A 27,259-nucleotide genomic window follows, 5' to 3' on the forward strand; every position below is an offset into this window, starting at 1 on the left:
AGGAAGTTAGATCAGGCCCTTTCGGTATGGAGTAGGCATTTCTTGAGCTCACAGATAAGAAGCAGTTTTATGTATGCTTCATAGGAAAGTGATATTAAAAAGAAAAATCTGTGCGTTTTTTGGGCGCACCAATCCAGCTTTCACTCATTGGGAATTAATCGGAAATAGAGCTGACGAAGTTTAACAAAGCCTCTTCTTTTCGAGAGAGTCCTTATAGGAGGATGCTATGAGTGCTTAAAGGGAAAAGCAGAGGGAAGAGCTCATGATGCGAGGGCAGTTCCATTTCCCTTCTATGTGTGTTAAGTGGAGACAAGCGCAAGAATATTGCATTCACCTGGTCTTCTTAGTCTACCCCCTTCCTTTCTGTGTACTTTACAGCTTACTGCCTCTTCAGCATCACTTGTAATTACTTTAAATGGTAAACATCCTCTTGCAAAGTCAAAGTTAGTGTGCATATGACCACCTTCAGGGTAGAGTATCGGAGTGCTGCTCTTGAGTGCAATCCAAACACTGATGCTGACTGTGAAACCTGCTCTGAAATGTACAGTGTAAACAAATGGAAAAAATGAGATGTTTTCCCTTCTGTTTTCTGTAACTTGAAGGTTTTTTATTTAAAAAAAACAATTGGAGATTCAACATTTTGGACTAGGGCTACATATGTGTTACTTAATTTTAGTATGATACCGCTTCCTACAACAAATTGTTCCAGTATTTCAAGAATACTAAAGTTTTGGACTTCAGGGAAGTGTGGCTTTGTATTATTTCCTTTATAAATAGTACACATATAGTGCCTTATTTGTAGTGTCCATTCTGGATTTTATATGTACTGTATGTTCAAGTTTAATATAGTATGGCACATAAGATTTAGTTGTATTGCCCTGTATCTATGCCTCTGACTTAACTCGTGAGCCAAAATCAATGTCATGTTTACATAAAAGCCAAAAGAAACATTTAAATTCTGGTATTCAGTAACAAAATATTGAGAGCCAAAACTTGGGCCTTTGTGTTGGGTAAGCATATGTGGGTTTATGTCTGATTGAAGAGTTTGAGACCTTAGTTCATCAGGGTGCTGTGTTAACCGGTAGCATCTTTGTGCTAACTGGTAGCTGAAGTTAACAGCTTTTTCATGGTATACCATACCTTTGTGCAATACAGGAAAACCTAGCTCTTTTGCCTTGCCTTGTGTGTTATTATTAGGAATAGAAAACAAGGCCATAATGAAGACTTCTGAAATACCGTACGTGTCTCATTCATTGTTATAGATGTAATAGACTGGATATTGGTAACTGCAACAGTTTCCACGTCCAGCAAGCTATGCAACATAGCTATCCAATTGATCACCTGGGTGAAGATGAGCTTTAACGTGAGCTCAGCACTGGGCGAGGTGAAAGCAAAGAGATTGTGATTTGTCAGTCAGTCAGTGACAGAGTTGAGGCTGGGACCTGGGTTTGTGCCACTAGAGTGCACTACTTCCCTCTTACTTAATGAAACAGTGGTTAAACTTGCTGGTGGGTGCCGCAGGCTCCCTGGTGGGGGGGGTTTGGAAAATGCTGCCGACTTGCTAAAGTACTGGGAGTTTCACATTGGTCTTAATTTAGGTGCAGCTATTCTTCTGCAGCTATAATTTACCAAAGAAATGTTTTTCTTACTATGAAACTTCTATGCATGTTGTGATGGGAAGGTAAAGAGGGCTTGTAAACTGCTTTTTAATGCCCATTTTGATTTTATTGGAGTTGGGAAAGGTATGTACAAAGAAAAGGTTACTCATATTTGTAATTAAAGCAAGTTCTTCATCACGTCTCAGAAACAGATAATGACTTTTGCCTTATTAACAAAAGGTTTTTGATAATAAGACATAGCATTTTACTTAATAATACAAGTCGTCTTTTTCCCCCTGCACAGGTTTCCACTTGAGTGGCACAGTGACAGAGCCTGCAATGCAATCGGAGCCAGAAACTGTTTGCAATGTAGCTATCAGCTTTGATCGTTGCAAGATTACCTCAGTGACCTGTAGCTGTGGAAACAAGGACATATTTTACTGTGCCCATGTTGTGGCACTCTCTTTATACCGGATCCGCAAGCCAGATCAGGTCAAACTGCATCTTCCCATTTCAGAGACACTCTTTCAAATGAACAGAGACCAACTACAAAAATTTGTACAGTATTTGATCACAGTGCACCACACAGAAGTTTTGCCAACTGCTCAAAAATTAGCAGATGAAATTCTTTCTCAGAATTCAGAAATCAATCAAGTCCATGGTGAGTTTCATATTTGTTTTTCCTTTTGCTTCATTCATCATTTGATTTTGAGCTTTTTTGTGGCATTCAGGAGTGTGACCTGCTGAGCTCCCTTGCGACCTGAATAATTGTGATTCTATGGTGTTGACTAAAGAGGATTCTGTTTCTGAACCTTTGGTTTAAGATATTTAGAATGCAGTAGTTTGCTTATGAAATCTTCTCTCTTTTTCGTAATGAGCTTGAGGTCTCCAGCACTATTAATATGTGGCCCGATCTGCTTGATGCTTGTATGTTCCAGCTATGAAAAACTGAGCAGTGGTGTTTTTGTATAGCCGCATTGTTTAAAGGAACTACCTTGCCAACTTACCAACAGCGTCTTTTTATTATTTTGTTCTTTTTGAACTAATTTTCTGACATTTTGAATGTGTAATTTTGTTTCAATGGCAAACTGTAAAAGTAAGTAGGTGTTACTGTTATTTTCCTTCATTAAATGTTTTTATTATCCTTTGGAATTTGGTTTCTATGTGAGATCGGAAGAAATAGAAAGCCTGTATGTCAATGCCTTTTTCTTATTAGTGCTGTAGCAGGCTGCAGCATCAGCAAAAACCTTGATCTTTCCTGCTCTTTCTGCTGCACATGTTTCTAATAGCTCTGTTTCTTGTACTGAACTGCTTATGTTTCTTAGAGGGTGCTGGGTGTGACTTGAGGCTTCCGAGGTGGCTTTTCTATGTACCCCACTGAACTAAAAGTGGATAATTGTGGATTTGATGTGACCCAGCTATTTTAAGTCCTGTGTTCCTATAAGGTCACCTGATAGAAATGCCCTCTAAGGTGACTAGAGCTGTAAGCATAAGGGCAGCTTAGAGGGGAAGAATAAGTTATCTAAATATCTAAAAATAACTTTTTTGCTTGTTTGTTCGTTGGCAGGAGAAGTTTTTCTGTGTTAGATATTTAAGAGGGGTGACCACTATGCCAAGAAATTTGCAATACAAACACAACCAAGCTGCTTAATGTTACAGAAGAGAAAACACATTGTACAGAACAAAAGCAGGGAGTCATTCCAGTAGCAGGACTCATCTGCAGCATAGCCACTCTCCTTAGGGTCCGGTGACCCTGGCAGGCCCAGACAGGTGGTGCTGCAAGAAGGTAAATTTCAGAAGCAGTGCTCATATGGCTGAGGGCTGTGGGGATGTGGCCAGAGGCAAGACAGTTGCTGTAGTTATGGAAAATAGAGAAGTTGGTTGGTGGGACTGCCTGGTGACAGTGCAAAGAAAGGGATGATAAAGCAGGTACAGGACACTGAGCAGTAGAAGAGTCTCACATGGTGTAAGCTGAAGACATTTGTTGCGTGAGAGCTGGTAATAGCATGAACATAAGGAACTATGGGGAAGGAAGAATTATGGTATTAGTGTCATAGAGATTTGAACAGTTAAGGGTGATTAGAAAAGGGGAAGGGCAGGGGTGGGAAAGGAAGGACAGATGATTGCTATATATGGCTGTATTGGCTATACTATAGCTAATGCAAGAGGAATGACAAGCAGTTGCAGAGAGTGCTTAAATTTGATCAACAGTAAGTCTGTAATTATGCTAGTCATAGGCATGTTAGTCTGTCAGCTGTTTTCGTATTGTCAAAATATATCATTGCTTAATAGTTTTTTTCTTAAAGAGGTGTTTGTTGTTTATATCACAGCCCAAACAGCAAAAACTATAGGAAGCAAAAAACCTAAGTTGATCACTAGTTAAGAAATTCCACAGTGAATTTGAGTAGGGTAATTTTAAAATATCCACAGAACTAAAATGTTTCTTACACATGTTGCTGTTTTTGTAGTAAGTGAGATTGCAGTCTTTTGTTGACTATTGGTATTTCTTAATAGAATACAAAAAAACTGAAGTAAAAAATCCAGGCAACGTAACTGCTACAACTGCTGTTACCAAACAAAGCTGAGTCATCAAAAACAATTGACAGTCTCCTGCTTTTCTTCTTACACTTCCATAAAATCATGATCGGGTTATCTTTTTATGCGTTTACAATGTTAAAAAAATTACATGATTCTTTTAAGGAAAAGTTCCTCTGATTATGTAACAAGTGTTCTTCTGGGATTCATACTGTAATTCTGTTAGTTTAATCTTTAATCAAGTTAAAGTTAACCAAAAAAATCTTCTCTTTGGTTCTGATAGCACAGGCTGGTGAACATAAGATGGTCACTCACTCTCATATGTCCTATGTTGCAGATGTTCAGTTTGTAATACAAAACCGTCATGTAGACCTGTCTTGCTTTGAACAGTTTAACCTCACTAAACTAGTGTTTGAAAAGGAATTATACTGAACACTGCGTGAAGGCATAGGTGTGAAGGAGCAAAAATTAAAAAGTCTTGCTTATAAAAGAGGAGACCTTGCGCAGAAATAGGAGAAGCAGCTTTGATCAAAGGCAAGTCCTGAATCTGGAGCTGGATGAGGAAATTATTTTCAGTGTTACCCAGAAGTGTTTTACTTTCAGGGTTGCTTTGTATAAAACTTTAATTTTTAATTATTTTTTTCTTTTCTGGTGGCTATACTAGTTCTAGTTTTCATCTATTTCCAGCAACAGGCAAAAGAAATCGGCTCTTGAATACTATTGATTCATACATAAGAATGATCCAGGACTTGGAAGAGCTCTGACTGCAACCGTCTTGTTGACTTGCTTATGAGCAGGCTAGGGGGATTGAACAACTCTGCAACACTTTTCTTTCACAAAAAGTGAATTACCCAATTGTTCACTTGCTCAAAATTCTGTCTTGTTCAGCATTCTGGGACTGGCTTCAGCTGTGTTCCTCGTGTAGTTTAGTGGGCAAACTAGTGGAGAGACTTACACTAATCACACAGGTTTTGAAATGATAAATCACTTTGAGTTCCTCACTGGATACAAATGATGCAGTATCCTTATTTGCTTCATAACTGGGGCTCACTGCATGGAAAAATAAGGGAATGCTGTTAGAATCACAGGAATGTGTTGTCCATTCACTAACTTATTCAGAAGAGTCAAATGATCTATCAGGAATACTCTTGTATTTGCCATGCAAATTTTCACGTGGTAATGATTGCATTACAAGAGGGGTTTGCATGTTTTTAAAGCTCAGAAACACAGCTTACATTTGAGAAGACTTGTATTCTGATGTTTCTTGTGTGACACTGCTGCAGCTGTACATGATCCTGGTGGTTTCAAAACTGGGGCCTAATCTTCTGTACTGATGAAGAGAAGTGTAGGAATTTGTAGTGATAACCTAATGTGTGCACTTCATAGCTATTGGCTTCACACTGAATTTCGATTTGGGGATGCTGACTCAGACAGTTGGATGTAGATTTGGATCCTGATTAGCTGAGGCTTTTTTCTCCCTGTTAATTTTTTTACCATTGTAGTAGAAGAAGCTGGCAGGTGTGTAATGCTATGAAGAGAACAGTCAGGATGATGGATTATCAGCTGGGTGTGTTATCTTTGATCTGTCTTCTCTCAGGTATGAAACTTTCACTTAAATTGATTGGAAGGTCAATGTTCCTGAGAATTTGGGTAGAAATAGAAAAGTAACTGCAATGTCGGGGTGGAGAGAAGGTCTGCTTGCATATTGATCTTGAATTAGCATTGATTTCTCGTTATGTATAGTGACAAAAGGGTGTGCCTTTTATAGGTATAAGGGCAGCCTAGCAAACGGATTTCATTTTTTACTTTTAAGCTATACTGTGTTTTTCTGGAGTGTTTACTGCTGCTGTTGCAGTGTCTGCTCTTAGAAGACCAATGTGGATTTCTCCAGACTTTCTCCCATTCTCGGACTACAAGTCACTCACCAGTAAAAAACATGTGCAACTTGAAGTTAAGAGGGAACACCTGGGAGGAGGTGGTTTGAGTATATTTGTCTCCTCAGAAGCAGAGGTACCCAAGTAGTTGTTTCTTTATTTGTCTGAGTGGATCTAGGTACATTCTCTGCAAACGTTAATCTGTAATGTATATTAGGAGTGCCAGTTTTCTTCAAAAGAAAATTTCAGAGTGTCTAGTGCTGTTCCTATATATTCTACATTCCGAAGGTATCTGGAACCATAGGTGAATATGTTTTAATATAAACTTATAATATTCAACTGAAATGATGGAGATTTTAGTTGAAAATTGTAGGGTAAGGCTGAACAACAGAATACAATGCATTGCCAATCTACTAGATAAGGGAACATTTAATGTGAAAGTTGATACGTTATTTAGAGAATGGACTGTTGTCTGGCCTGCTTAAACTAAAAAATGTGAGAGACTCATTGAGTAAGAAGAATGTAGGAAACGAGAGCTGAGTTTTCTTTCTGGAAGGATGAAAGTAAGATGTTCCAATGCTTAGTGTATGATATGTTAGTCAACCAGATTTGGGAAGGAAGTAGCAACAACGGTAGCCAGAACTAGAGAAATTTGAGAAACCCTAGTAGAAGTAAATAAGTAGTACAGCATAAAATGGAATGAAACAATTCATAGCTGCAAAGTAACATGAACAAAGAATTTATGAAATTTGTAAATTTAAGACATATTGCATGCTGGTCTGTACTGATAAGGAAGGATTTTTTTATCTACCGCACGAAGTTATTGCTATATAATGTTTAAGACCTGGATTTTAGCGGGAGAGGTTAAATGTTGTTAGCAGATAAGTTTGTGCATTTTGCTGTATGTGTAGATGGGAGAGAGAACTTCTTGGAAGTTAAAATTACTGGGAGGGGGTATTAACTTTCCTTAGCAGCTTAGCATGGCCTGTGCTGTCTTCCTGTTTTCTGTTGCTAGCACTAGCTGCTTCACAGCAGTTGTTTTTCTTTAATGCTGTGGGCTGCTGAACAAGTTTTGTATTCCACCGAAGAGTTCTGAAATGAAGTATAAGATGAAGTGACTTACATTTAAACTTTGAATCATTTGGGGAATCAAAGGCATAATAATATTTTTGAATCATTAATTTTATGATCTTTGTGTTTATGTAATTATTTTTTAGAATAAATATGGACACACCAAGTTTATAAAATCAATTACTATTCTTTTGTGAATCAGTGTATGACAGGATTGATTTCTAGCTGTGACCATTCAATCTTTGCGTAGTACTTAGTAGGTCATGCTTTTGATTTGTAGTAATTTTTCCATATCTTTTCCTTAATGCTTTCATGGGATGATATTTAATAAAAATTTAACTGATCTGTAGTTCATTTGTATACTTAAGATTTTTATAGGGTGAAGTTCAAAAAAGTTTCAGTGTGGCTGTGAATAACTTATTTGGCATGGTTTCATTTGAAGATTAAAACAACTTCTGTGATACTTCAGAAATAAGGACCGTGAAAGGAGTTTGCCTTAAAGACTACTTTCTGTTGTTTCAACAAAATTTCACTGCTGATCTGTACCTGAGTAGTCTGCAATGTAGGCAATTCTTAGCCTGTGTTAGTCAATGCTCCTTGCTTTGCTTCTACTTTTTGAGGTTAAATTGTCCTCATGCAACACCAGTTCTTGAATGAGGCTGCTTGTTTTGAAAGCAGTTGTTCTTAAAGTGGCTCTGTAAATGATCAGGTTGTTTGGGTTTTTAAATGCTTCTGCTTCTTAGAACTTGGAAGTGATTATATTTACATGTAACCAGTGATCATAAATGTAAGTCTTACCTTGTTTTAAAATTTTATTTGGGTGTTCAATGTTACAAACAGTTGTGTACAATATTCCTGCTTTGATTGCTAAGATTGCAGTTTAGTATTTTTAGTGAAAAAGTATGAGTATATATGTCTGTGTCTATATACAGAGTATAAACCCTTATGGTATCTAACTGTAAGGACATGCCGTAAAACCTGTTTCAAAGATCAGTCATGGTAGAAGTTAGAAAAGCCAGAGGTTGAGGCAGGGACATTAATATACTAGTGTTTATAAACTGACACTGTTTAATTATGGGTTTTAATATTTAGTATAATTATACAGTGCTTTTCACTTTCATAGTTCAGATGTGAACTAATCTATCCTCATGACACCCCTCCAAAGCAGTAAGTCTTATTTCAAATTTACAAGTGGGGAACAGGATTTGGTCTTGGTACTGAACTGTGCTGCAGAGATGAAATTCAGGGCTGCCTGTTTTCCTCTCTGCAGCCAGACTGTCCATCTGCTGAAGCCTTGCAATGCCCATTGGGGCTGTGCTACATCCATGCAAAACCACTAGCTTTGGAGTGAACCTTCAGCTCTGCCTGGCACTGAGCCTCAGCCTTCCTGCTGGCTGCTGGTGGAACTTCACCTGGAGTTCCTAAGGCAGCTGCCTTCTGTTCCTGTTTCAGAGACTTTCTTGTCTATTTACCTAATCTCATGTCAGAAGAAAAGTGGCAGTGTAGAAATCCTGTCTGTTGCCCAAGAGTCGTCTGTGCTTGAGTGGGATAGAAAACAGGTTAGATAATCAGTGTTCACCTGACTTTAAGTGAATGTAGTGTTCTTGAAAAGTGTCCGGTTGAGAGAATTAGATGGTTGTGTTAATCCCCAAAAAAGAGATTGGTAGCAGAAGCTGAGACTTCCCTAGAAGCACCAGTAGGATGCTGCTGTGATGGGAAGATGGTTTGGACCCATGCCTCATCACACACACTGTTTCTGTGCCTTGTTAGTCCATGGCAATTGCTAGACTGCCACATTTGAAAGATCAGTAAATTACAACTGTAGCTGGTGCCAATTTTGTGTATATTGAAATTTCTTTATGCGTCCTGATTAAAAATTTGATCATACTGAATGTAGCCTATATAAGATCTTGTGAGGAAAAATCGCTCTGAGTCAGACATATTTGTAGTACTGTGCCAAACAGCAGTGTAGCACTCATACCCTTGGCTTGGTGTCTTAAACTTTTGCAGCCTTCTAGCCTGCTGGTGTTAAGTATAGCAATGCTGAGCCCCTTGAGAAAGATATATTTGGGATTGTGCTGTGAGAAGAGGCCTTGGTGGGGGCTGAGCTGCTGGCCCAGGGCAGTGGGCACACTTCTTCCTGTAAAGGAACTCTGTTAAAGAATCTGCAGTAGCTGTGTTGAAATCTAACCTTTGAACAAACTGATGTATGAAGTCTTGATAACGTGTAAAGTTGCAGAAAGAAACTTTTTCTTTCACTAAATAGGGAAGCTTAGGTGAGGAATTTTGGGCTATTTTTAATTCCATGTAAAAGTAGCCATAATGAGATTAAAGATAAATCTCCATTGAAGTACAGGGTAAATGTAAGTGCATTTGGTATGTTGGTGCTCTTACATAGTTTGTTTTCACAGGTTTTTCTGTGTTTTAGAGCAATGAAATATTTAAACTATTTGAAAGGTGATAGTGCAAAGCTGGGGCTGTGCAACAGCTGCACTACTTGCTCTTATGTGGCTTCATTTCCCTTTTTGTCTTGTACTTTGCAACTGAAGACTTTTCAATATGTGTTCTGTGTAGCTGACGGAATTGAAAGCCCCTTAAAACTAAAATACTAAAGATAGAAGAACTCACAGAAGTGTTTTTATACTGTCTTGGCCTTGATTCCTGTCTTGTGAAACACTGTTATGTTCCTCTGGAAGGCAGGAGAGTTCATTCACATCTTCAAAGACAGAATTTCATATTAATCTAAATATATGTGTGTGTGTGTGTGTAGACACGTAGCAGTGCAGCATTTCTAGCTGTATGCTCTGAAACTGGAACCAGTTTTGGAAGTTGCTGAGCTGGAAGATATTTTTTCTTTTACTCTGTGACTAGTAGACGACGTCCCTCTGACCCTTTAAATCTTCTGGTTGTGTGTTCATTGAATAAATATTCCAGCATTCTCTGTGACTGCTTAAGAGCTTCACCTACGTGTCAGAGCTGCAATTGTGAAATGAAGGCTTGAGTCAATAGAATAAAATGTAATTCTTACACTTTTGAAGAATTGTAACTGTCTTTGCTTTTCAAGTTCTCAGGACTTAAAATCATTAAGGTTGGAAAAGACCTCTAAGATCATCAAGTCCAGCTGTCAGCCCAGAACTACCATGTCTACTAAAACGTGTTGTGAAGCGCCACATCTACACGTTTTTTTGCACATGTCCAGGGATGGTGACTCTACTACTCCCCTGCGCAGCCTCTCCCAATGCTTAACCACTCTTTCTATAGAGAATTTTTTTCTAATGTCCAATCTAAACCTCCCCTGATGCAACTTGAGGCCATTTTCTCTTGTCCTTATACTTCTTGCCTTGGAGAAGTGACCAAAACCCACCTTGCTACAACTTCCTTTCAGGTAGTTGTAGAGAGTGATAAGGTCTCCCCTCAGCCTCCTTTTCTCCCTACTGAACAACCTGAGTTCCCTCAGCTGTTCCTCGTACAAGCCTCATAAGGCTTGTTCTCTAGATTTCTTTGAAGAAGCATTTACAAATCTGACTGTAATTTTCCTTTTCTGGCTATGGATGTAACATGGGCTCGGATTTAAAAGTACTAGATTGTGTAACATGATTACATTTCTAAGATCTTTTTCAAAACCTAATGGAGATAGAGATTGCGTAGTTGTGACAAGCCCCAAATCAAAATGTCAAGTTAACTTGAGTCTTGGGCATGCTTGAAATACTGTACGTCTGGTATGACGATGCACAACCTTGAGTTGTTTCCCTGACAGTCTAGAGAAATGCTTTACAGCCTTTTCAGTTTGAATACCTTTTAAAAAATATCCAATGGAGATGCAGGCTGCTTCAGAAAAATGTAGATAGCCAAGTGGTGCAAGAAGTTGTTATAGTTAATCTTGTCAGCCTTTAAGAAGAAGGCCACTGGTGGAAAATCACTGACCTCAACTGCAAAGTTTGAGTTAGGGCAGCCTGTGGCCAAAGCACTGCCTGATGTATAATATATCTAGTCACTTCAGTTCACACTAGGCTAATTCAGTTGCAGTCGCTGTGAATTGACTCTTCTGGTGACATTGCCTGTGTAAAAAGGATCCTTTGGAAATACTGCAGTCTTACACAGCTGTAAGTCTTACAATTTATTTAGTTAAGTCTTTAGTGCTTTAGGACTTTGGATTCTGGGGATATTTTTTACCCCTTGTTTACCTTTGCAAGAGCCATAACAGCTTAGAGGTGCTGAGGTGATGATTAGAATGCACTTAAACCTGAGCAAGGTTGCTGAAGGTACAGGCATTGTAGGTGTTTTGAGTAGAGTGGTCTCAACATCACAGTTCTAGAAATACTATACAAAATCTAGGTTTTTTCCCATGTAAAAGCATTATAATACAGCTACTGAAATGGGAGGAAAAAAACCAGCTTGAGTTTAATGTTTTGTTCTAAAATATTAAAGTACTTTTTCATAGGCTATAATTTCTAAGTGCTTAAGACTACTGAGAAGAAATTTAAGTCTACTTTAAAGAATGTTTACATTAAAGCAAGGACGTCCAAAACAGAACAAAACACGAGTCTAACAACCTCTGTGGTAGTCTTCTACCCTGGCTGGACCCATGAACCTCTGTTTTATACAAAACACAATGATCTCTTTTATTGTTCTTTGCAGGTGCTCCTGACCCAACAGCGGGTGCTAGCATAGATGACGAAAACTGCTGGCATTTGGATGAGGAACAAGTCCAAGAACAGGTTAAACTCTTCCTCTCCCAGGGTGGATACCATGGATCAGGGAAGCAACTCAATTTGCTTTTTGCAAAGGTGTGTTGAGTACTCTAAACTTTCCCTTTTTCCTCTCCCCTGTTTCCCAAGACAGTCTGTACTTGTTAGAGTCTTTCTCTGAGTCCTCGTCTAAAATAAGACAAAGCCTCGGGAGCACAGTGGCAACCTAATAATGAGTTGTACAGCAATGGACCACAACCTCATGTGTTTTGGGATCACTTTAAGGATATGAGGTATCATTTCAACTATCTGCAGCTTCACTGTTCTCTTCCCGCCCCCAAAATGTTGGGAGAAAACTGTAGAAATTAGTCTTGCAGCAGCTTGTGTGATACGTTTTTGGATTATTGGTGGAAAAAAGTGTCTTTGAAGACTTGCAGTGGGATACTGAAACAAAAAGTTGTTACAATTGGAAAGGCAGACTTTTTTATAATTAAAAATTTCACATTACCTATATAAATTAAATGTTCTGTTTATCAGTTGGAATATTTAAGGCTGCAGCATATTTTTTGTACTGTGATATTTTTTTTTCCAAGTTTGTATTAAAAGACTCATTTCCTAGGTGCGAGAGATGTTAAAGATGAGAGATTCAAATGGAGCTCGCATGTTGACGTTGATAACAGAACAGTTCATGGCTGACCCTCGTCTGTCGCTTTGGAGGCAACAAGGAACTGCAATGACTGACAAGTATAGGCAGCTCTGGGATGAACTGGGTAAATGCACAGACTTCAAAATCATTTAGGTGTTCATATGTATAATGAAGAAACAATTACATATTTGGAGTGGAGAGAAACTTTATTGTGGTACTAGGTAAAGCAGGGTGGTTTTCTGCTTTGCTTGTTCAGTTCAGGCTGGGTGAAATGCAATTTTTGATCTGCAGCGTGAGACAATTGCAGGTGGCGAGAGGAAACATGGTATGAAACAAGTGCAATTGCAACAGGTTATAAGTACCTGAGGATCTAAAAAGAATAAAACAAAAAGCTGAAACATAGTTATGCAACTGAGGGTAAGTATATAACGCACTAGTGCTAAACTGAAAAGGTTAAGAAAGAAATTGATTCACAACTAGAGAGAAATAGAAGGCAAAACCAGAAGACTCCTTGAGAGTATGACAATAGGAACAAAGGAAAGCAAAAATCCTACACCGAGCAGGAAAGGAGATCAAATAATAGAGGGTAAAACCATTAGCACTGCTTTAAAGGGAAGATCAGTTGTGAGCCAAACACATGACTTAGTTGTACAAAAGAGAGAGGAACATGGGCGGAAAGAGGAAAGGAATATTTAAAGTGGTAAGATCTGAGGCCACTTGCTCTGAAGTATTCTAGACAATCGCTGATAAGGTTTTGAACTATTCTTTCTGAAGTTTTCTAAATCTATAGGAATTTGTGATAGGGAGGGTAAATCAAAGCTGAATGTAAGTGACGGCCATATTTTAAAGGTGGTAGGTGGGTGGGAAGTAACCACAAGCATTGCATTCCTATGTATAAGGTACTAGAACAAAGTCCTAACCTGTTGGTGTAGAAGCGTTTAGAACAAAAAAGTCATAAAAGACAACCTGAAATATTTAGTGGTGGTAAATCTAAGTTGTTTCTCTAAAAGATAGTTCATGGAGTGTATGAGTGGAGGAATTGTTGTGTATATCTTAGCTGTAGTAAGGTTTTTGGGTGCTGTCTTGGTGGCTTTCTCAAAGCATGAAGATGCACAGCCTAAATGGAATTGCCTTGTGGCTGATGAAAATTGGAGTGGTTACCTGTATGCTTGAAGTCTAGACTTAAAGGAGTCTGTTTTGATATTTGTTCTGGTCAATATTGTTATGCCTGACTTATGTGGCATGGCACATGTAAGCAAATATTGAATTACAAACAAACAAAAAAACCCCTTACAGCTGATGCCCAATGGGACATTGTGTAAACACTATGGAGGAGAAAGCCAAAGATCATAATGCTCTTGATATATTTTAAAGGTCCAAAATCAAGCTAAATGAAATTAACTCTAAGCCAGAATAACATGGTTCTTTTAGAAAGGAAGCATCAAAAGCAAAATTTAAGTCTTCCACTGTTAGAGGTTAAGATGACTGTGATTGATTGCATGTTCACTGGTGGGGCTAAGACTGCATATAACCTGTTTAGCATAAATTATATTCACTGTAAATGGAGAATTAGGCTAATAAAACATATGCTGTCTTGTTGAGCTTGTAGACTTCTGTGGTGGAAAGCCTTAATATTTAAGCCAGCAAAGCTCTGTAAGAGTGTGTAGATAAAACTGCTTGTCTTCATGTAATAACCCTTCTGGTACATCGTTTTTATGATGCCTTGGTTTGTTGGGGAATCAGTTTTTGCCAGGCAGGGCACGTGCTTAGCTGGAAATGTACACAGCAAAATTGTATCCCACCACACTGAATACTGGAGGGTCTCATGCTTCATTGCTTATGTGGGTTGAGCTGGTAGGTCGTGGGAGAGGTAGAAAAGTGTTCTCCATCTGTTACCTGTAGCAGTATTACCACATGCTGTCAATAAACATAAAAGCTTTTGTGAAATTTTGTTAGTGACTTCTCTTCTTGTTTCATCATTTTGATATTAACATCATTTTCCTGACAACACCTATCTGAGGGTAGAAGTGGAATCACTCTGCCTGCAGCATCAAATAAGCAATACCTTTAGATTATCGAACTGATTAATTTATCTCTGTTTAATCATTATAGAATGTCACTCCCAAAAAGCCACAGTGCAACCTCCAGCCTCAACACTACCTCCGCTTCAGTACTTCCAACCTGAGCTAGACCCTGTTGTTTCTGTACTGAATTGCTCTGCTGTATTTAATGGTATCAAAATACGTTGATTGTGTACCATGATTTCAATTGCCAATACATTTCAACGGCCTCAGGTGTGCAGTAGGCTAAGGGCAGAACTTGGTTCTTGCACCTCCAACTTGTGCTTATGTTGCTGAACTGTCCATTTGTTCTCCACACCAAGTAGGATACCTTCTAGTTGTGCTTAGCAAGTTCCTTCAAAATTGCTGTTAATTGGATGAATCTCTCTGGCTTGACTTCTGCCTTGTGTAATAGGTAAAAGCTGTTGCTGTGCCTTTGCTAGGATTTCACTTTGAGTTTCACTCAAATTAAACAAATCCCCTTTTCCAGGTGCAGTGCACATCACTGAAAATAAATGTCAATGTGGAAAAGTCAATGGAGATTTTAAGGAGATCAGAATTTTACAGTAGCAATCTGCAGAAGTAAGAGCGGAGTAGTCCTGGCAAAATATGATCTGTGCCAGTAGTGGCAGAGAACTCGGACATTAGGTTTAAGGGGGTGATGTTATCATTGTGCTCTAAAATAATGTTGTCTTCCTGTCTTGTCATCTGCTAGGATGTCAGAGAACTGAAATATCAATAAAAGGAATGAGGCAGGCCATGTATTATCTGTTTTGATTAGTCTGGGAGTGTGTCTTTAAAAAAATATTTTACCTATGATCATATTTATTTCACAGGTAGACAGCAATTTAGCATTGTATTTATGAGAATTTTGGGACATAAAGGATGTAAATATAGACTCCGCTTAATAAAGGCTTGCTTGCTTGCCCTGGTATGCTGTCTGCCAACTGCCAGACATGTGGCCACTTTGTTAGTTCCATCTTGGTATAGGATTTTGAGCATACTTAAGTAACTTCAGCTTTGTTCCATGACTAAGTCACTTGAGCCTTTCATTAGAACCTAACTGATGCATCCTGCCTGGCATTGGAAAAGGTATTGGAAGGACACGCTGGGCTCTGATCAGAGTTCCTGCTGAAGTTTGTGGTAAAGGAGTCAGATTTGGTTTGAATGTTTGAAGTTTGATTTTCTTTTTTTTTTTTTTTTTTAAAAACCCCAACCAAACAAACCTGAAAATGACACCCCTCACTATCACCCCACCCAGAACCCAAATACTTCAATCTAAGTATGAACCGGACAATTTTGTAATACAAAGTCCTTATTCTATAAACAATTGACTATTTAAAAGCCTCAAGTTATCAAAAAGCCTTAAACATAACTAGCTAGCTCCTTCTTAAAGCCTTTAGTTCAGGAGGAAGAATATAATAATTATGCTCAGCAGATTTTCCCCTATTATACATCATAGAACAGGTTAAGTTAAATGCTACTTACTGAACTCCAAAGGTGATGTGTTGGAACATCAAGATCAGGTCAGAGCTGTAAGTTTTGCCCATATATTTCTCGTACTAGATAAATAAGCTACAACTTTTGTGATGTACGGGTGAACACATCCAACTTGCCACACTAATAAATTGGTGCTCTTTCCAGAGTTGACCATAGTTGGAATTCGTGTGGTTGCTGTTTGAATGGTGTCTCAGTAGGTAAATTTCACATGCTGATCTTTAGATGTTTATCTTGGTGATTCATGTGCTGATCTTGGTGACCATGGCTGAAGACTTCAGTATATCAGAATGATTAATTATCTGAAGCCCCTTAGTTTGCCTTTTGAATTAAATTGCGTTGGTAAAATGGGAGGATATATACGGAAATGCACGGCACATATCTGCTGATGCCTGTTGAGCTGAGGTCTCTAATTCAAAGAAAAGGTCAGTTAACTCTCTTTGTCCATTTTTTTCCTCTAGACTACAATCCAGTCTTATTGCAGCATTTCTCTACAAAAAGGGGAAAATTTGGCTTTGTGTCCCAGTCCAGGTATCGTGATGGCTGTGAGGCTCTGCTCTGGAATTAAATTTTGAGTATTGGCAGATGCCAGACATCGAGAAGAGGCTGAGTTTTGTCGGCAAATGGAATCTGCAAGTTAATTGGTGTTTTCTGCAGGCATCTGGCTGTGTAATGAAATTGGAAGCCCTTTAGCCACATGGATAATACAGGACCTGAATACAAATGTCACATGTCACCATCAGGGCCCACTGTGAAACAATAGTGTTCCCACTCGAACACTGTGCCATTACAGATCATTTAAAGATGGGAATTACATTTAAACTAAAACCTCCATTTGCCTTTTACTGCAATTTAAATGTCCTCTTAGCAAAAGCTAAGTGACAAATTAAATGAAAAAAGTGCCCACATTTTTAAAGCTGTAATGCAAAACAACCTTTTATTGCTTCTCGTGTGCCACGAATGAATCATTATGCTTGTCAACCCTAAACCAAGCCATAATTGGAGCAGCTACTGTTATCAAAGTGGGGCTGCTCTTGTGACAGCTTAATAAAGCTGAAACTGTTAAATTAAATCCCAGATGCTTTATCTGATGAAAGCAGTCACGTAGAAGAATCTAAGACAAGTATCTACTGCTTGGTCGAGTGATGGAGCCCAACAGCTTGTCAACACGTAGATTATGGGATCAGATATTTTTTTTTTGTGAACTATCATTTCCAGTATCTTTATATCCTCTTGCTTGTCTTAGTGGTGAAGAAACTTCACATTATCTGCATGTTTCAAAACAAACATTTCTAGTAGACTTCCTCCATTTTGATATTTAAGAACTGTTTAAAAGAGAGGAGAGCTAAGTCGAGGATTGGTTTCTGATAGAATCAAACTACAACAACTGTGTCACGTGAAAGAAAGTGTGTCCCAAGAGCTTTTGCAAGGCCAGAGCAGTGAATAAAATGGGCAAGTGTGTTCTTGTTAGTATCATGCTAATCCTGGTCTCTGTTGGTCCTCTTGTTTTATGATGTTGAAGAGAAATTGAAAGGTATGCTTCACTCCCACATGGGTACTCTGCACATTTTAATGTATAAGCATCTCCTGTCTACGTCAACCACTTGTGGTTACCTGAAGTTTTTAAGGGTAGGAGCCTCTTATGATACTGCCATGAGACTCATTCATGGGATAAAGCTTTACTGGGTAATGTCCTTAGAATCCTTTCTATTATGCATACTGAGCTGTTGTCATAAAGGTATTTGCTGGGCATAACAACTTGTCTTTACCTGAGTAGTTCTAGTAGTCTCACTAGTTTTTCTTTAACTCTTTGCCCTGTTGTGGGCCACTTCTTAAACATTGGAACAGCTGGGTGGTCTACTTTTAAGTTAACGTTTGCTAATACTTTGCTACTGTATGGATTAGAGTGATACATTTTTGTCTAAAAATTTAAAGCTATCATTTTACAAGTTCATATCATGTAGAGGAATAGTATAATATATTTCCTGAAGGATCATGCTTAAATTTTTATTAGTAACACTTTGTTCCTCATCTAAAACTTAATTCTAGATTTTGAGTTTAGGCAAAGAATCAATAAGATTAATTAAGAGAGATTTAATTACTATTTTGCCATGAGCAGATTAATGATTGAGTGTTAAATAATGCTTTTTAAAAATTATTTGTAAACCACTCTCATTTTTTCTGATGGTAGCTTAGAGTCATTTGTATAAAATACCAAGTTAGATTCTTTTGGCCTTAACTAAATAAAGCTGTTCTCCATCTATATTTCTATCTCAAACATTCCTTCCCTTGGCAATTAGAGAGACAAACTTATATGAATAGGACATGCTTTCTGTTCTAAACGGGTTATCTTTGCTTAGCATGTAAGTGGAGGAACAACAGCATCTAGGGTTTTTTCCAATATGGCCCTGGAAAAGTTCCTTTCTGATGCTAGGGTTTGGTGACTGCTTCGGGGCTGCCATGAAAAAGAATCACTGAAGATAGGCATTTGTTACAGGTTTTGTGCTCTAATACCATTTTTCTAGAGCTGCATGTTTTGTTCAATCCCTTTTTAGGATCAGCTGTGCACTTTTCCCCTTATGTTACGGCATTTCAAAAAGGGAATAGCAAGTTTCAAATTTGGGGGACATGGTTACATCCATGTTTTTGTGATTTCTTCGAGTATCCAAGGTTCTAATTACGTTGTGTTCTGTCTTAAAGTTAAGGAGTGTACTAATGCCCTGCAGCTGCAGAAAATAAAGCTAACTTCATATTTGTAAGTTAATCAGTAGCACATACTACATTTTTGGCCTTAAAGTGAAAGCTGTAGAAAGAGTTACATCTCAAAGTAAGTGGGAAGCACTGTGCTTTGCTCCATTTCCTGTGATCTTTAATCATGGGATTTCTTGTTAGTGATAACTCACACATTTGTGACTTCAACTGTACCGTATCCAGTAGTTTGCCCTTGCTTAATTGATAATCCTGCTTGTATTTAGGTTTTTTTAGTTGTATCTGCCATGGTGTGTGTAGTTTCCATGCTGTTGAAAAACACATGTGCCTTCAGCTCATGCACTTAAGGCTACATCTGCACTTCCACAGAATAAGCTGTTAATATATCTCAGGGTATGTGAGTGATCTGTTGGTGGTATTAAATTAACTGCTTCTGAGGTAGCATCACAGAACAATTTTGCTGCTCTCAGGCTTGACTTATGGATGACAACTCATAGAAATTGTTCCATGGCCCTGGAGTGTCTTGGTTGTTGCTGTCACCTTCATTTCCCCAGTGAATGAAGCTAGGCTGGCAGTTCTGGGAAGATGGGTTCAGTCCATCTTCTGTGAGGGTGATTTCTGTTCTCCTGCATTATTGGTATGTGCCATACTGGTATTTGAAATGAAGGTATATGAGGCTAGAGTATGGCAGTAAGTGGGAGCTATTCCGAAGAGGATTTTCTTTCCTGTGGTCGAATTACACTTAACAGATTTGAGGAATAATGCTGACAATAATTAACTGTAGCCTATGAGCATGGCATGAGGGGCTTATTTTTAATGCTATAAAGCTTGGGTTTCCACTCAATTCAGTTGGATGGAAAGTACTTTTACAGCAGGAGCCAAATTTCTTGAAGTACCCATGTTAAAACAGTTTTTTAAGTTTTTATTTCTGAGCTGTTGAACTGGCTTACTTATAACTGTCCTAAAAAATTGTTCTATGTTGGAGCTGGTACAAAACTCATTGTGGCCCTAACTGTGTAATCATGATTGTTAAGACTAAGGGCAGAGTTTTACTCTGAGCCCAAGGTGGTACTTGGCTTTTTTTTTTTTCCTTCCTCTCATTTTGTATTTAATACTTCAGTAGCACTTAGCTGCCCTTCAATTTTCCAATGCTACTTCTACTAAATACCAGAGCTGAAGAGAAATAACAGATTTATGGAGAGAAATCACTGAATCTTCACTGATTTCTCAAAGCTTTATTGTGGCCCAGCATTCTAGCCTTGTGACATATTCCATTTTTCTGTCTTGAATGGATACTGGAAAAAAACCTGAAAAATTGAAAAATAATTTAAAGTGAGAGGTGCAAGAATCTAAGTCTGCTTGGGTCTGTCAAAGTGAGACAAAGGAATTCCTTCAGAAGTTAAGATATTTACACAGACAAAAATGCATAGGGAAGACACTTCAGCCAAGCAAATGAATGGTAGCTGAAAATTATAATTGGAGCTGGACAAATTTAGCTAGAAAACTAGAAATAAGATTGCAGTTTTGAGTTGTGGTAGCTATGCAGTAGATCAGCTAACCAGGACCTGTGCTAGTTTCTTGTGTTAGAAATGTTAATTGATATATGCTGTGTTTTTAAAAAAAATCAACATTCACTTTTGTACTGGAAGATGAAGGTAACTCAGGAAATCTTAGAGTAGGAAGGAATTCAGACTAGACAATCGGAATGCTGTGTTCTGGCCACTTATAGTGGGTTATTTACATTCTGTGAGTATGTTTGGGGCAATCATGCTTTTTTTTTCGGGACTTTCCACTGTGCAATGGAGTGTCTGCTCTTGCTCCACTTCTTTTTTTTTTTTTAAAGAAAGATTTTCATTCCTTTCTTTTGTGATTATCTTGCTTTGTTTGACATACTTATCAAACTTCCCAGTTTTGCATCTTCCTAAAAAAAAAATTAACTGAGTTTAGTGAATTTGTCTCACAATATAGACAAAAGTAGGTAACTGTATTGATAGTTAGTAGTCTTGTTAACTTTTCTTCTGAAAATTGTCAGTCTGTGAATGTAGACTGAAACTGCTGAGAGTGTATTGCCAGTTAAATGATTCGATAAAATATCTGATCTCTATTTTGGGCAGGAGCATACTTTGTATTCACCACCTAGCTGTATATACTGGTGACTATTTAAAATTGTCGAGAATCGTGGCAAGATACTCATAAAGGAGTAAATTTTTTATTATATGTGCTAGTATTAACAGTGCTTTTACCATCAGACAGTTGTTTCTGATCAGATAAATCACTAGTTTTGTGACTATTAGGGAAGTTAACAAGTGGGATTCATTTGCAGGTGCTTTATACTTTTCTCTAGCTTTGTAGGCTGATAGCCTATGCCTTGCTGCATTGGTTAGGTTATAAGATAACCTAAGTGCGTAGAGGGGCATCTGAGGGACGTGTGACAGATCTTGAGTGCTTTCTTGGGAAGATTGTAGTCTTGCAGAGTCACATAATAACCTGAGTTTGAAAGGATCCACAAGGATCCTCGAGTTCAACTCCTGTCCTTGCATGAGACAATCAAAAAATTTACACCATGTTTCTGAGTGCATTGTCCAAATGCTTCTTGAATATTGTTAGGCTTGGCTCTATGACTACTTCCTTGGGGATCTTGTTCCAGTGCTCCACCACATTCTGGGTGAAGAACATAACCAGACTATGACACTTTAAATTGCGCCTTTCAAGAAAATCTCTGTTCTGATACAAAACCCATATAAATCAAATGGCAGAGTGTCTGCAAAGATGCAACAGTCTTTAAAACAAACTCAAGAAAACATAATCCAGAACCTTGTGCAAAGTGACAGAATTGCTTGTTTAGTCCCTTTTTCTGTTGCGCTACAAGCTGAAAACCTAGGAAGAGAGGAGCAGGAGTTTTTCATTACTTCACAGACACACAGAGATCAGAGTATGTGGTTGGCAATAGCTTAGAAAAGAACCTCCATATGTAAATAGTTTCCTTTCAGCTAAATACATGTGTGCTTTTAACCCTTGGAGCAGCAGTGTGCAGCAAGAGAAAGGGAAGCTTAAGGAATTAGGCATCTTTGGTCTCTGGATTACACCTCTGCTGTCTCTAATGTACATCGAGTTTAGTGTGCAGAAGGGCAATGATTTTGTCTTGCCATCAGTGCTGCAGGTAATCTATTCCATTACTCAGCTAGCTAGTGTGAAATGCATGGGGAGTGATTATACCATCATATACAATACAATGAGCATGAAGCACTTGTCAAGACCAATACATCAAAGTTTAATTCAGTAATAGAATGAATTAGAGCAAAATGAAACATTCTGTTCTCCAAGAAACATAACACCCGTAGAAAGGCGTTTTTTTTTTTTCCTGAAGGCTGCACAGAGAAACCGGAATGCATTAAATAAAGAATTGTTCTTACGAATAAAACTGCAACTTGGATCCAACTGAATGCTGAGAGTACTTTTCCTTGGGATTTTTACAGGGGAGAGCATAGCACTGAAGAGCTTTGCCTATTTTGACTATTTCCTAAAAGCAACTGTTTAATTGGAGCATTCTCCAGTCTGACTTCTGGTTGTGCTTTGTTCTAATGGAGAAATCTCTGTGCCTGGAGGAGAGAGGTGGCTTTTCCAATTATTCTGAAGGCCCTTGTCCTTCTCGTTGAGAAGCAGTAAATACCATACACTACCTTCTTTCAGGTTCCAAGTGGCTGTTCCCAGTGAAAGTCTGTGCTGGAACAGATTTGCCTTGCACAAAGGGGATGAGTTTGATTACCTGGCTCCATTTTCTTAAAAAATAAAAACTCTCAGGATAATAGCACTTGATAATTTTAAAGAGATGTATGTTAATGAGAAGGGCAGAGAAGTGTCACTGTAGATGTGTATCTGTTTCTTGCATATTTTAATTTGCAAATGAATGGATTGATCCTATATTGAATGTAAGATTCCGATGCCGGAGTCAAGTCCAGCCATTGATTACACAAGTATTGTAAATGAGGAAATGCTGACTCAAGCTTAGCTACACGCCAGCCTTGACAAGGTAGCATAATATTTCTGGGGAAAGCACATTTCTTTGGAAGACTGCAATCAAACAGTCAAACAGAACTGTATGCTGGATCTTCAGTCATGGTCAGTGTCCTAGTCCCACTCTAAAATTATTGCCATCAGTACCTTCCCATTTACTGGGACAAGAGTAAAGTATAATGGGATTTATGAAAACTGAGCAACGCTTCATCTCTTGGGAGAGCCCAAATATGTTCTTTGCACTTCCTTTAGCTTCATGAATACACACATGCACAGGATGTGTCATTATTAGAACATCTACTTATGATGACTGAATACTTCTTAATGTTTTTGAATTTACATATTTAAATATCGATCAATGTATAGTCATGCTGTCTCATTCTGCTCCATGAACTCAAAGGTATGCATGTATACTGAGAAACTTGAAAGTACTAACGTTCGCCCGTACATGCAGGGAAAGGATGCATTGTGTAAAGCAATAATGTAACTTTTTTTTTTTTTTTTCGTGGTGTGAAGCACTCTAAAGATGAATGATAACCGTGCATTTTCAAAAGGAGGGCTGTCTGAACCAAAGGTCCGTTCTGGCAAAGATGGCTTTTTCCAAGTCAAGAGGATTGGTGTTGAACCAAAACAGGCAATTCTTCACTGCAAGTTCTAATATTCATTCCCTTGTGAAAGTAATATCAAATTGCAGTTGCAGCATGTCTTACTTTCCAATTATCTTCTAGAGGGAGAAAATTGTTTATTGGGCTGTGATCATTTTGCCACTGTGCTGTGAGTTTTCTATTACAAAGATGTAAGTCACAGTTAAGTGATCTAAATCAGAACTTTACTTTTGGTTTAGAAGCATGTAGTTTGGGGCTAGAAGGAAGATGTGTCAACCTGCCGAGAACCAGTATGAAAAGATACATGGTGCCTAGGGAAAGGGAGACAGGAAAAAGCGTGACCTGTGTTAGACAGAAAAACAGAGTATGTAAACAGATTTTCTGTTTTGTTTTGCTGTGGTTTGTGGGTGTTTTTTTTGTTCTTTTTTATTTATTTAATGAGACGTTTGTTTATATTGTAGGTGGCATTGGTGACATCATTAAATCTAATCAAAGAGGTAAACTTGAGAATGCCAAGAGTGAATTTTGGAAACTTATTTTGAGTATAGGCTGTTATAAACAGCAGTTTCCAGGCTGAAGTCACTGGAAATGGGTTTAGATAACTTCCGTATAAATTGCAAGCAGCTTCTCTTCTTTTTTCCGTAAGCCTTATACGTAGTAAGGGATAGGTGTGATCAGGAGTTTCACCGTAGGGCAGCCTTTGGGCAGAAAATAGAGAATCTCTTATTTCGAGGCTAGTGTAAGCTTTCAGGTTGGTGGTGACATTTCAAGGCCAGCTCACGGGGACTACCACTGAGCAGCAATAGAGTGAAATAGGAAGAATATCCTCCAGGCTCCTTCCAGTTGGCATGAGGTGAAAGACTGGGCACAAGTGAACGTTTTCCTTAGACTTTTCAACGCTAGGAGCAGGACAGGAATCAGTGAATTGAAAGAGCCAGAATGGAGCAGATGTCAGAGAGGGGGAAGGCACTTAGGGAACAGGAGGAGGAAGAAATATGAATACAGGCAAATGCACATATGCTGGGGGGAGTTGAGAGAAAGAAGGGGGGAAAAAAAAAAGCCACCAAAATCCTAGAAACCCAAATAGGCTGAAGAGTGTGGGGTCATTGCCATTATGAATTCTTTTCCCAGATGGTAGCCTTTGTAGCACTACAGAAGCTGAGCCTGAGGGTCTTTCTGCTCCCTTCTCTTCTGGTCTGGGAGTTTTGTCTTGCACTCCTCTTCCTGCAGGGAATTGGGCAGCCGTGAAAACTGGATGAGGTCTCAGATGTGCATACAGCTCACCCTGAAGTCTCTGGGAGTAGGGTGCAGTTGGGCTTTATTGACATTTTACGTGGTTTGTGTGGTGTTTATTAGAAATACCCTTGTCTCTGTGCTTCATTTGCATAAAAATAGCCTGGGTTTCTGAGACAATCGATAGCAACAATGTAGTTATGCTTGACGTAGTTTCCCTCTTTAAACCAAGGAAATTTTAAAAGGATTTTGGTACTCCAGGGCGTATCTTCCTGCTCCTGTGTCTTAGATGTGCCACACACATTTGTGGAGTTTCTGAAGAGGGTGCGTGAATTCCTTTGCCTCTAGTAGAGTTTGAGATGTGGAAAAAGAGATCTCCACTCATTTTGTAGGGGCATGGTGTAATCAGTAGTTTGTTCCCCCACCGATGGATGATTGAAAATTTTTTTGTTGGATTCTAAGAGGTATGATGTTTCCTTAGTGGGGTCAAGTGATACTTGATTTTTGAAAATAAATAAGCAAGCCCAAGTTGGCTGTTATGCAAGACTTTCCAATATGTCCCATGCTGTTTTATTTTTCAGATTGCAAGAAATACAGTTGTTCTGTCTTGGTCAGTGCTGAATGCCTTGATGTGCCTTGATGCTTAATATAAGAACAAGTTGTAGTTCGATTTTGGAGAGCGAAGCATGTTGACGAATGTGTCCAAAGAAAGTCATATGATTTGATTTAAAAATAAATCTTTAAGAATTATTGGCCTTATTCACTCGTCTATGGCAAGTTCCAGACAGTTAAAACAAACAAGTAAACACCAAACAAAGAAAAAAGCGACTCAAACCCAAAAAACTTGCTATACTGTATTTAACTACTGTGCAGTAATATTCTGCATGTTATAGTGTCTCTCTGGTATTCTGCAATATACCATATCATATTTTGTTGTGGTTTTCAGATTTCTTTGATATTATTTCCCATACTGTGTTGCTCTGAATAGCAGGGGACTTGAAACCTTAAGGATTGAGCTGTGTTTCCACTGGCTCCTGTGCTATGGCGTACAGAATTATTTAGGAATTAATATAATGCAATGGCCTGTGCTCCATTTTGCATTCTTAGAAAAACAATACTTAAACATGGGAATTTTGTTATCCTAGAAAAGTCAGCTGCAGTTTTATTCTTTTTTCAGCCTGTCATGAAAATTGCAGAGTTTAGGCATATTCTCCACACCTCTTGTAATGTATAAGGCATGGTCTTAATGAGCAAATGAACTGTTGCTAAATGGTACTTTCGGATGTCTTAATGTTTCTGTCAAAGTTCATGCTGAGGGAGAGAGAGATGATTTAGAGAAAAGTCTTTCAATTTAAAACCTGTTGCTAGAGACCTAGATGTATTTGTGACTGCCCTGCTGTATAGGCTTAGGGAGCAGGTTCTAAAGTGATGATGGTATGTGTGAAATGTCAGCGAAAATTAGCTTTCTCTTTGAGCTCTTTCAACAGAAAATGTAAAACAAATTTTCTAGTGTAGCCAGTTACTGAAGTAATTGCAGTAAGAATACCTTGTTCCTGTAGGACTTCACAAAAGCAGTGTTTACTAGATCTGCGAGACCCCAGGTGCGGGAATGAGTTGTATTATCAGCAGCGCTTCTGCTGGGTTTTGAGTGTGGAAATAGATACTTACAAAACACTTGTCTTACTAATGCACTTCTTTGGTTCCTGTAATATGAAGCTGAAAGATATACATAGTTCGTATTTGTATAAACAACATTTACTTCTGGTACAAAAATTAGAAGAAAAACTCGGGGGATTTCCTCCTGTAAGTTTATGTGAATTCTTGTGTGCTTTTGACAGCTGTTCCTATTAAATCACAACACTGATGAACCATACATTGTATTAGAAAATTTGGAGTTCACAAAAGACCTTTTAATGTCTTTCAGTCAAAAAGATTTGCTTGGTACCATCCTTCAGCTACTTCAGATAGGCCAGGCCAGCCCTAAGATCCTGTGTTGGGAATTCAATCTGCCTGATGTTAGGTGTAGAAGCAAGCAGTGTAGCCTTTGAAGGGATAAAAGGTATTACAGTATAGATGTTTGCAATTAGTCATTGGCTGCTGCATTTTTAATAGAAAACATAATTTAGCAATTTTTTTAAAATCAGGTGCTCTGTGGATGTGTATAGTCTTAAATCCCCACTGCAAGTTGGAGCAGAAGGCCAGTTGGCTAAAACAGCTGAAAAAATGGAACAGTGTGGATGTTTGTCCTTGGGAAGATGGAAACCATGGAAACGAGCTGCCCAGTTTAACCAATGCTTTGCCTCAGGGTCCAAATGCTAACCAAGGTGAGCCTAAACATATGCACTGACTGCAACGTATAACATAACCTCTATCTTATATACTCTAGCCTTGCAGAATTCAGCACTCTTTCCTGGGACAAGTAACTTTCTTGTTGAGGACTGACCAGCCAAAATTTTTTTACTAATACTATCCTTGCAGAAAGGATAAATAGATGGGGGTTTTGTGCTGGGGTTGTGTGTTTTCAAAGTGAGTATTTGTTGTTTAGCTAGGTCTTTTTTTTTTTACCTGGTCCTTCCAAACACATGTTGCATGAAAACTGGTTATCCTTGCTATATGACATAGAAAAGACCATTGTTTCTTTGCTTGACAATCTTGTATTCCTTCTGGTGCTGGTGTTTTAGTATTGTTTGCAGTTACAAAGCCATTGATACCTATTTAAGAGGAGATCT

General features: G+C 38.4%; 1 protein-coding gene across 1 annotated transcript in view; it reads left to right on the plus strand.

Annotated features, from left to right (window-relative positions):
- Nucleotides 1–27,259, plus strand: part of ZSWIM6 (zinc finger SWIM-type containing 6) — a 110,680-nt gene that overhangs the window by 57,586 nt on the left and 25,835 nt on the right. Inside the window, exons 2-5 of the mRNA XM_054054293.1 lie at nucleotides 1,903–2,259; nucleotides 11,717–11,865; nucleotides 12,386–12,536; nucleotides 26,675–26,854. Of these exons, the coding sequence (XP_053910268.1) occupies nucleotides 1,903–2,259; nucleotides 11,717–11,865; nucleotides 12,386–12,536; nucleotides 26,675–26,854 (837 nt within the window). The remainder of the gene's footprint in view (nucleotides 1–1,902; nucleotides 2,260–11,716; nucleotides 11,866–12,385; nucleotides 12,537–26,674; nucleotides 26,855–27,259) is intronic.

Source organism: Cuculus canorus, chromosome Z, assembly GCF_017976375.1.
Source record: "Cuculus canorus isolate bCucCan1 chromosome Z, bCucCan1.pri, whole genome shotgun sequence".
Lineage (NCBI taxonomy): Eukaryota > Metazoa > Chordata > Aves > Cuculiformes > Cuculidae > Cuculus > Cuculus canorus.